General features: G+C 42.1%; 1 protein-coding gene across 1 annotated transcript; it reads left to right on the top strand.

Annotated features, from left to right (window-relative positions):
• The first annotated feature begins 249 nt into the window (after positions 1–249).
• LOC103913187 (WD repeat-containing protein C2orf44 homolog) lies at positions 250–10,842 on the top strand. The gene is made up of 4 exons (XM_009319654.1): positions 250–324; positions 3,379–5,260; positions 7,955–8,072; positions 10,220–10,842. Exons 2-4 carry the CDS (start codon positions 3,398–3,400, stop codon positions 10,489–10,491), a joined length of 2,253 nt encoding a protein of 750 aa, XP_009317929.1. The 5' UTR covers positions 250–324; positions 3,379–3,397; the 3' UTR covers positions 10,492–10,842.
• The last annotated feature ends 683 nt before the right edge of the window (positions 10,843–11,525 follow it).

Below are 11,525 nucleotides of genomic sequence, written 5' to 3'. Positions count from 1 at the left end.
GGGGTGGAGCCCGGGCACCGCGGAAGAGGGGCCCGCCTGCCGGTAAGGAGGCGGTTGGCGGGAGCCTCGCCGGTGGCGGCACGCCTCGACGCCCCGAGCGCCGCGGCCCGCGCAGGTGGAAGCGGTGGTGGGCCGAGTGATGGGGGTTTGGGCATGAGGCGGCTGGAGCGCGACGGCCAGCGGGTGTCTTGCTGCTTTTGCTTTTCCAGGTCCGCCGGGATTAGTGTAAAACGTCTCTCGTACCACAGGAAACTATCCAGATGGCCCAGGAGGCTTAGTATCTTAGTATATCTTATGAGGCACGTTATCATCTCCCTTCCGTTAGTAAGTATTGCCTAGCAGCGTGCGTGTGATTCAGAGCACTAAAGAGCAAACAACTAATGTTCTGATTTTCCTGCAAGTGGCGGTTGCTGAACAAGATTGAGGTTGGTTATACTGGAGTTTAGAGGAGAACCAGGTAGATGGTGGAGAAGTTGACTGGAAGTATCTCGAGTGCTCTCTTACCGTGAGGCAGGACCCAGTGTACTTAAACTTATCCCTGACAGACATTTACTTAATTGGCCCTTACAGATTATGAAATTCATGGAGTGCCTTCTCCCGCTCTCCAAGGTAACCTGCTTCAATGCTTAGCTATACTTATAGTTAGAATTTTTCCTTAATAGCTGACCTAAATCTCTTTTGTTGAAACTAAGCTGATTATTATCTCGCGCTAGCCAGAGTAGGCCTGGAGAACAATGGATCTGTGTTCTCCTGTCAGCAGGCTGCTTCATGTTTGTAAGCTTCCGCTCGCAAACTTCTCCAAACTGAGTGAACCCACTTCTCATGTTTCTCTGGTCCCTGAGCTCTGTTAAGCATTTCCATCATCCTTGGACTGTTAAACTCAGAACTAGGCACAGTACTCCACTGGAGATACTGTTAGCTCTGAGGAAGTGGGGTAATTACCTCCGTTGTGTATGGCATCCCTCTTAAAAACATTCCAGACTGATACTGTCTTATTTGGCAACATTCTCACGTTACTGAAATATTCAGTTTGTGATCCACTGTAAGCCAGATGCCTTTTTGCTGTACTGCTACCAGGGAATTATTCCTGAAGAGGTACCATGTGTGGGGTTTTTTTTTCTTTACTAAGTATATTATTTTGCACTTGTTACTAATTTGAGAAGAAATTATCTTGATCATCATAACATAACTTTTTAAATCCAATTTTAGTCTCCAAAATCCACTCTTCCAATCTCCTTCCTCCAAGTTTGGGGTCATCCACAAATGGTTAATTAAAATATCGAGTAGTGCCAGGCCCTGCACGTTGTGATAAACCATTCCAGTTCAACAGTTTGACTTTCTCAAACACTTTCTTCTTGTTTTGCATGTTTCCTACTAAAGCTGCAACTCATTCTGTGCCATAGCTTTGCAGCTGAGCCAAATCCTACACAGAATCTTAAGTGAGGAAACCATCAATTCCTTTGAATTGGCTTCTGTGCACAGAGTAGGGATTGCTCACAGCTCAAAAATGAGAAATATGTGTAAAATCCTGAACCCTTCTGAAGTTTTGGTGCCTGGCATATGGCTTCTGGATGTCCCAGACACCTGGTTACAGATCACGGAGAATGATGATTGCTGGCACTTTCCCATTCTCCTTTTTGAAGCTGTTCTGCTATGTAGAGAGAACAGAAGAGGCTTCTTTTGAGGCATCAGGCAAATCATGTAACCCATTTTTCAAAAATAGTGGAATGAAGGTTTTCTGTGGTTTTATTTCCTACCTATAAAACAGTAATTTCTACTTTGCAGGACACAATGAATGTAAGTACTCCTAAAGTAATATCCAAATGATAAAAATGTCCCCAGAATTACTGCAGATATTTAAAAAAAAAAAAAGGCGCATTTAAAAATGTATGTGTATTTTTGTATGAATATTCAGGTATGTTGAAATACCAGTCTGCAGGCATAGTCAGCTGCCTACTGCTTTCATCCCTTCTACCCAGCAAACAGTAGTGAGCTACAGGGTGGTTTGCAAACTTTGACAAAAAGGTGCTGAATCACTTAGGAAAAGAAAAAAAGAATCACTGCATTAGAGGATGTTCAAGATTGAGAGTCATTCATATGCTATCATAGTATAGCATGATAGGTATAGTATCATAGGGTAGTGGTACTGGTGGATGAAAAGCTGGACATGAGCCAGCAATGTGCGCTCGCAGCCCAGAAGGCCAATCCTGTATCCTGGGCTGCATCCAAAGCAGCGTGGCCAGCAGGTCGAAGTACTGCGTCCAGCTCTGGGGTGGCCAGCACAAGAATGACATGGACCTGTTAGAGCGGGTCCAGAGGAGGGCCACGAAAATGATCAGGGGGATGGAACACCTCTCCTCTGAAGAAAGGCTGAGAGAGTTGGGGTTGTTCAGCCTAGAGAGGAGAAGGCTTTGGGGAGCCTTCTTGCAGCCTTATCAGTACTTAAAGGGGGCTTCTAAAAAAGATGGGGACAAACTTTTTAGCGGGGCCTGTTGTGACAGGACAAGGGGTTTAAACTAAAGGGGGGTAGATTCAGAGTAGACCTAAGGAAGGAATTTTTTACGCTGAGGGTGGTGAAACACTGGCACAGGTTGCCCAGAGAGGTGGTGGATGCCCCATCCCTGGAAACATTCCAGGTCAGGCTGGACAGGGCTCTGAGCAACCTGCTCTAGTTGCAGATTCCCTGCCCACGGCAGGGAGGTTGGACTAGATGACCTTTAGAGGTCCCTTCCGACCCAAACTATTCTATGATTCTGTAGTGTGGCTCATGCCTGAGGTAGACAGGTCTGTCCCCCTCCTGTGTTCTAAGTTCTTTTAAATTCTTATTCATTTCCTCAGAAAAATCTGCATTGATCCTAACTTTCTTCAAAATCGCATTTGCTTTACAGGGCTTTCTGGAATAACCATACAAATGCCTTGTTCTCACCCACTTAATACAGGATCAGATTTATAGATAATACATTAATGCTTGGTTATACTTGTAAGGGATTACTTTATCTGATCACAAATGGTCTACGAAGCTGAGAGTCAGAGGCGGTATTTTGAAAATTTTTAATACTGAACTAATTCGAAAATATTCTGAGAAGCAGCAACCTGCCGATTAGAATGAAAGGACTGGTCTTGTGATGAAAATGCAGCAAACTAAGCCTACGTAAACAGCAAAGTTTCTTTCTCTTAAAATTGCATTTCACTGTGGAAACATCATAAACAAAGAATTCTAGCACTGGCGATTAAGCATAGATGAACATTATGTGTATATTCACTTCACTGGAAGGAAGAGTCCAGCATTGGCAGGGTCATAAGCTAAGTAATTGTACAGGTATTGTCCTCTATCCTCTACAATAATTTTTTTTTTTCTTTTCATTCTAACTTGTTTAGATGTCTCACATTGCAAAGCATGGAGCTAGGAAAGGCGAAGCTTCTGAGAACTGGCCTTAATGCCTTATACCAAGCAATTCACCCTGTGCATGGTATTGCCTGGACAGATGGGAAGCAGGTGATACTAACTTCTTTACACCTTCATAATGGAGAACCAAAATTTGGTGACTCGAGTGTTGTTGGTCAGTTTGAACATGTCCATGGACTCTACTGGGGCCCGTGTCCCCCTGATGCCCCAGCTCTGCTCGCTGTTCAACATAAAAAGCATATCACCATTTGGCAGCTCTGTTTTAATGTTACAGAAAGAAATAAGCTCTTAGTTTCTCAGATATGCGACATCAGCGAGCCGTTTCCAGTGCTCCCCCAAGGCTGTGTGTGGCATCCGAGGAAGGAGATCTTGGCTGTGCTCACTACACGGGATGCCTCCGTCTTACACTCTGTTCATCTCAACAACTCAAGAATTAAAGCAGATATTAAAGGCAGCGGTCTCATCCACTGCGCTTGTTGGACGAAGGAAGGCAATCGCTTAGTAGTGGGAGTAGGCAGTGCCCTTCATTCTTACATTTGGGATGATGCTCAGAAAACACTGAATCCTTGTTCTTTTTGCCCAATCTTTGATGTGGGAGGCTACATCTGTGCTGTGGACGCTACTCTGAATTTCCAAGTTGCTGTTGCCACCGAGCTTCCTCTAGACAAGATCTGTGGCTTAAATGCTGGCGTTGCATTTGAAGTTCCAGCGAGCATTGAAACAGAGTCCTTCCCCTCGCAGTCCAGCTTATGCGGTGAGGAGGAGTATTCCATGGATGGGGGGAAAAAATCACTGGACTCTGAGAAGCCCTTCTCTGTTGTTACATCTCCTGTGGATCTAACTCACATATTTTCTAGCAGGCAGGGTGCTGAATCTAGTCCTCTTCTTCATCTGAGGCCCAAGGACTACCTAACGGGAAGTGGCCAAGATTCTTCGCATCTAATCTTGGTGACTTTCGAAAGAAAGGTTACCTCTACCAAAAAAGTTAGCATCCCAGGCATTCTGGTTCCTGATATAATGGCTTTTGACCCCAAAACTCAAACTGTATCGGTTGCCTCCAATACTTGTAACGTTATTTTAGTCTATTCACTGACTTCATCCAATTTACCCAATATTCAACAAATTCAGCTAGAGAAAAATGAGAAACCAAAGGGTTTGTGCTTCTTGACCAATAAATTGTTACTGATACTGGTTGGAAGACAAAAATTCACTGACCCTGCATTTCTTCCCTCTTCAAGATCAGACAAATATATGATCCGATTGATGATTAAGGAACTGATATTTGAAATGGGTCCCTCCACATCTGCACCAGTTAATGGGACCTCCAATTTGAACCTTTCAAACGTACCTCATGATCTCTCTACAGAGGTTCACCCTCTCAGCCGTGGACTCTTGATACCAGATCGTGCTGCCATTCAGTCCCCTACCAGCAGAAGGAAACTCATTGAAGAAATTAAGAGTCCCATTTATGAACAAGGCTTGTTGTTGAACACGAGTGACCTCAAAGATAAAAAGATTTCCGTGAATTTTCCTCCAGCTGTTGAGTCTCTCAGTGCCGAACCAGTTAATCGGACTGCGCCACTGTCTGCCACATCACTGGCGTTTTCTAACAAGCCAACATCTCCAAAAAGGCAGGCAGATGCAGCTTACAAAATACCAAATTCTTACAAGAATAACCTATTAAGTGAAAAGGAGGCAAATTACTTTTTGAAAAATGTAGAAAAACTGTCTGGTAACTTCACAGAATTACAGCATCATCTCTGTGAATTGACTGAGCTGCTAAAATCCGGGAAGAGAAATCTTCCAGTGTACCCATCTTCTCAGGAACCCTCTTTTATTAACATCACCTGCCAGGTAATTTTAATATTGGAAGCCTTAATGATAAAATCTGTTTATGGATGTATGTTCTTTGTACGGATTTAAAACACGAACTTTTGTCAGATTATGCACAGGAAGGATGACATCCTCTGAATGATTAGTATGTGCAGATTCGCTACATGTGAATGATCTCGCTGCATGCAGGTGAATCCGATAGGAGTCTTATTTAGACTTATTTAGGCTTTACGTAACCCTGGCTTGTTTTTGTTGTCCTTCTTCCCTACTATTCCTGTAATTGCATCTCAGTCCCTATTTACAGTTCCTTTAAAGCTACATATTTGTATTTTTCTCTGATGGGAGATAGAATGAGGGAAATATTTCAGATAACTTTTTAAACTAAACTTAAAGTAACTTAGCTGAAATGGTTGCCGTTTCAGATGGATGCTGTAGTAGTGCTTTCATTCTTGCACAGTTACCTGTACCGGTGGTAAAACCAGAGCATTTCTGGGAAAAAAAAAAAAAAGACCATTATCATGTAATGGTCAATAGGATTAGATTACCATCCTGTTCCTGTAGGTGGGACTGATGTTGCAAGTCCCATTACACTGCAGGCGTTCAGTGTTTTTAAAGCGATGTAAGATTCGGGAATGCGCAGCTCCCTGTCCCCGCCTCGCGCTGGGCTGAGCTCGTTGGCTCTGACCCGGGCAGGCGTACCTTCTCCTTCTGCACAGAGGCTGCTGGGACTCCAGAGAACCCACGCGTGACAGTTCAGTTGCAGAATTCAAGACTTGTATGAAGTTCTAGGGAGGTAATGTTTTTCTTAGGCAACTTCTGAAGCTTTCTGTTTAGAAATTTAGACAAGTGAAAATTTCCATGTGTGGGCATCGGTATCAATCTCCCGTCCTCCTGTGAGGACAACTGAAATAATGGAGACTGAAACAACAACAAAAAAAAATGCTTTGGCTCTGAAACTGAAATGTTGCTAATTGGTATTGAGAGTACCGTCTGAGAAGGAGACAGACCCTTTGGGACAAAACAGATAATTCCATTAACATAGCTTAAAAATGGATTTAAAATCAAATTTCATGTGAAAGACGCTTGCCTTGGCTGAAAGAAGGCACTTCCAAATCTCATGCCAGAAAGCGTAAGTTACCCGATTATCAAAACGTGGCACAAATCTACTAGGTCACTTCTAGAATTCAGCTTAATGAACCATAGTCAGTATTCAGAGTCATTTGAACTGCTGTTTTCCTTTCAATAAGCTCTTATTTTTCAGCTTTATTATTGCAAAAAACTATTGTTCTCAACTTTTGTAGCATTTTGTAACACTCTTGGGTCCTAGATCATATTCCCTCACTCTCTTCACTGTTTTCCATTGTAAACATTTAATAATTGTAATAACTCTAATTTTTCTAGCTCTCTCAAATATATATGGGGCATTACTCTGAAAAGTGAAGGTTTCCCTCAGCAAGGCTGGTGTGTCGTTTATCTGAGGTGTTTGTTTAGAAGCCTACTTTAATTTGAGGTAGCACAAATTCTTGTTGTGTTTTTATATTCAGCTCTTTTTACATATAGTTTGAAACTGAGTTACGTGTCAGCTTGTCTTGGTGTTCCAAGAGCTGGATTAGCTCCACTTGCGTGGGGGTGCTTCGCAAATTAAAGTAATGCTACAATTTTACCTCCATATTTTGATCACTGATGATTTCATGCAAGAAAAGCATTTGACTTTTGAATTACAAGTGACATTGGAAAGTCTGGCAGAAAATACTGTGTTTTAACTTGAGTCAGAGTGTATTTGATTCAGAAATTGTTAACAGGCGAACAGGGATCCTCACCTTGTGTGCTGAGCCTTGATTGTTTCTCTACTGCCCGAGTTATTAGCGGTATTTTACAAAATGTTGAGGAAACCCAAAATGTCCCAAACAAGCAGCGCCTTTGAGAGGGCAGAGTTTATCAGTGCAGGGGGCAGAGAACAGGTGTGCATCTCCAACCTCCCCTTGACCATCCTTGCGGATGGATGGGTCCGTCCTCAGCGTGGAGAAGGAGTCAGAGTTTACTTTATCGTGTTTTTGTCATGACCCAGATGTTATCAAGGCTTCCCTGGGAAGTGACACGGTTGTGTGAATTTTATCCTAGGCAAAGACAGAGTTTGCAGTTTTGGTAACGGCTGATCTTTTGCAGATTTTAAAAATGCTTCACTCTGCCCCATGGGGGATATTTTTTGAAGATGCTTTTTGGATTTTAAGGCTTGGGGCAGCGATGGTCAGAGGTGAGACAAACAAGCCCGTCTGATTTGTTAGTCCGTTCCTCGCCCCAAACATTCACGAGCGGGAGTTCTCGCCTCTTCTTAAGTTGTGGATCAGGACGGGGGAGGATGGAAAACCCGCAGCTTTACAGACTCCCCAGGAAAATGTCCCTCACAGGTGGTAGGATGAGAGTCAGGGTTGTGCTGTGGACGAAGCTCATGGTTTCTTCAGCAGTAGCGTGTGCTTTCCTCTCGTTCTGACACATGCTGAATTAGCACAGTTGCTATCACTCACAGGTCATCTCCTTGAGAGCTGAGACTTTATAAATCTTGCAAATGGGTCTGAATGAATGTATGTGGCATCTGGCTTTCTGTAAATGGTGTAGCTGAAGGCATGTCTGTGATCCTGTTTTGGTTAATGCCATTTTGACATCTCTGCTGAAATATACATCATGGTATCTCACGATTCTTTCTTGAATTTACAGAAGCAGCTTTCCAGAAGTGATTCAGATGAAAGACGAGCTGTTATTCTTTGTGGTGGTAAACTCCGTCTAAATATAGTCCAGCAGATATTCAGTCTTTCTCTTGTAGAAATGCAACATGGTATGTTGTAATTATCCAAGAATACAAACACTTCAAACACATGCGACATTTTCAGCGAGCAGAAGCAATATGCATAATCCCATCTGGAAAAAACCTAAGGAATAAATAATGAAAGATTATTAATAAAGGTTTGCTCATTTCTTCTATAACATAAAGATTCTTCTTTGGGCTTTTACTGAGAAGAACCTTTACACTATTAAAATAAATGAGCAAACTTTTGTGTATTGGTACCCCCTTACCAAGTAGCTAGCTGTACAGGAAAATTACTGTCACCCAGTATTTTATTTATGTTTTCAGCTTTTCTAAATAGAGGAGTCTGAGTAATGAGGAGGTTAGAGTTGATTGGTGGTTTTGGAATGCAGTTTTCTGTATTTTAATCTGTAGTTCCAGCATCTGGTCTCCTTTAAGAAATCCCATAGTTTTTTGTACACACAAAAGTAGCTCTGTAAATTAAAATTGACAGATTTTTGCATTTACAAACGCACTTTAGCAGTGCATGTCACTTCCAGTTTTGCTGTGAAGAAAACTACCTTTCTTATTGCTGTGGTCTTCTCTGCTGCCATCTGTTCATCCTGTGCACATCCTGTGTGCCTGCGTACGTGTCAATTCTAAGCGTCTTACTTCTGGCAGAGGTAGGAAACATACTTTTGGGGTATGATCTCTCACGACTACAGATGTTCTCTGTACTATATTCCAGCTACTTGCCTACTGTGTCTGCTCTCTGCCTCCTTGCAGATTAGTGAGCAACTATCCCAAAGCCTTAAGGCTGCTGGTCTTGCCATTGTGCAAGTTTTATTTTTCTTCAAGTGGTTGTTGGAATACATTTAGTATTCCAATACCTAGATAAAACTAGTCAGGTAATTCACTAGCAATTGAATCTTGAAAAGGTTCTTGCCGCTATCTTAGGTTAGTTTAGTAGTTTCCCTGTTGCAGGATCAGTTACCTGCATTGAAACACAGTGACTATTCTAATAATGCTGTGGCACAACCCAGACACGTGTGATATACCCTGTGATAACAGTAGGCAGTTTTGTAGGTACCGATCTCTTAATTTTTCAGACTAGAATTTTATTTTGAGCTGTAAGACTTGAACAACTCTTTCTGGCAGGAAACATGTCCCCATTACCTGCGTTAATTTCGACTTCTCATTTTTAGCTTAAAAATGTAAACTTAACAGAATTGGTTGCCCAGGAATGAGTAATCATCATGCATATGACTAGCCTTACTAGATGAATTTTGGAAGCAGCGTTACAGTAGGTTTCTTTATTAATTTTACAAATATTACTAGATAAGTGGGCAAAGTAGGAATGGTATTTTCAAATTCCTGAGTCACGTTGATTTTAAAGTTTGGTCCAAATGAGAGGTTAAGCCAAAAGATTAAAGGGTTGCGTGCTTTTAAGCGACAATCTTCTTGTGACCTTACTTGTGACATGAAGTTACATAATGTAAAATGTAAACAAACAGTTGGAAATGTTTCTCTGAATTCCCTCACCCCGCACGAGCTCTGTTTTATTTCTTCATCGACTTAACGGATACAAGTAGGAAAATTTCCTGGTTTGTATGCATCGGTAGAAGTCGGTGTTTTGGATTCAGTAAACGATTTCAAATTGTAAAAATAATGCTAATGATGATGTGAAGCCAAATAGCAAATGGACCAGAGACATGGGGTTTTTGCAGTATAGCACAGTATTTCTTCCTTGTATTTATTGGAATTAATTCTATTGAAATTACATAATAGAAGCAGTTTCTAAATGACAAATTAGTATCATAAAAACAATTTAACTTAATAAATTTCTACAGTATCTGCACAGCTTAAGCACTGCGAAGTAGCTTATGAATATCTAATTAAAAACAAGTTTGGATGCTTATGAACTCTGTTCAGAATTTCATTCCTCCTCCGCATTTGAAGCGTGCATTTATTATAGTCTTGTCCCCTAGTGGCAAAATTGGTCAGAAAGCTGCTTCGCATAGTTGTTAACTGTCCTTTACTTTTGAGATTATACAACCTGTATCTCCCCAGACTTTTTTTTTTTTCCTAGAAAAACTGTAAACATACAGAAGCGTTTAATTTTATAAGAAATGTGTTTTATACCTTAAGCATACCTAATTACAGGAAAACTTATAAACAGACGTTTACTGTCTTCACAGGTTCATCTTGGATCGTCCTCACAGCGGACAGCGAGGGCTTTGTTCCGTTAATGTTTACCTCCACGCAGGAGATAGTCATAAGAGATGCCAGTGCGAAAGGCTACAGCGCCCGTTCTTCCAAAACTCTGGACATCATCAGTTCTACAGAAGGGTGTAGACCCGCTTCTTCTGAAAGTCTGGATATCACGAGTTCTTTGGAAGTCCTCAGAGACTGCTCCGCCAAGACCTTAGACAGCAGCAGTCCCTCAGAACAGCCCAGCAGTAAAATGTAATTTCTGACCGTGATTTCGTAATGCCTGTCTTACGATGGGAGACTTTTCAATTTACTGTCTAGGACTGCAAATTCTAAACAACAGTCTGTCTCAAATCTCTGTTGGATTTCCATAATTTTTTTGTTGCATATCACTGTAAATTATTTATTTATCCTTGGAAACATTAACTTTTTTTTTATACTGAGCAGTGTTTTTTAAATATGTCCCTCGCAGTATAGACCAGGTCTTTGTGTCAGTGCTTGAAAACACGCACTCTTACAAGCTTCCGAGCTGAAGCTTCCATCTTGGTCTTTAATATGTTGGTGTTTTTAGATGATAGTAAACTTGCATAATAAAGAAATCCTTGAAAACGCTGCGTTGTCCCCCATTTCCTCACTTTTGTCAAAGCCTGAAATATTACACTGTTGTTGTTTAGAAATAGTGCCTGCAGAAGCGCTTGTGGTTTTGCACTGGTGTTACTAAGGGTGTAAGCGCTAGTTTAGGTATATAGAGTTGGGGGCAAAGTGTGATCGTGTGGAATATCCACAGTGTGTATAAGCAAGACAGTTTTCCCCTCCCGTGCCCGCCAATCGTGCCTCTCTCTGCTTGCTTCTCTGTGTGGATTTGGGGAAGTGGCTGTCACGTGTGTCATCTTTGGTGGTGGGTTGAGCCCAGGTGGCAGCTGAGCGCCCACCCAGCTGCTCGCTCACTCCCCTCTGCAGGATGGGGGAGAGAATTGGAAGGGCGAAAGCAAGAACAAGTCATGGGTTGGGATAAAAACAGCTCAATAGGTAAAACAGAAGCTGTGTGTGCAAGTGAAGCAAAATGAGTTTATTTAGTACGTCGCATCAGCAGGTGGATGTTCACCAGCTTGTGGGAAAGCAAGGCTTCATCACGTATAATGGTTACTTGGGGAAACGAGGGCCATAACTCTGAACGTCCTCCTCTTTCTCGCAACTTTTATTGCTGAGCACGACGTCATATGGTGTGGAATATCTCTTTGGTCAGCTGGGGTCAGCTGTCCCGGCTGTGTCCCCTCTCAGCTTCCCGGGCAC

Source organism: Pygoscelis adeliae, unplaced genomic scaffold (assembly GCF_000699105.1).
Source record: "Pygoscelis adeliae isolate BGI_AS28 unplaced genomic scaffold, ASM69910v1 Scaffold121, whole genome shotgun sequence".
NCBI lineage: Eukaryota > Metazoa > Chordata > Aves > Sphenisciformes > Spheniscidae > Pygoscelis > Pygoscelis adeliae.
Note: the sequence above shows the minus strand (reverse complement) of the source record. Positions and strands in the feature narration are given on the sequence as shown.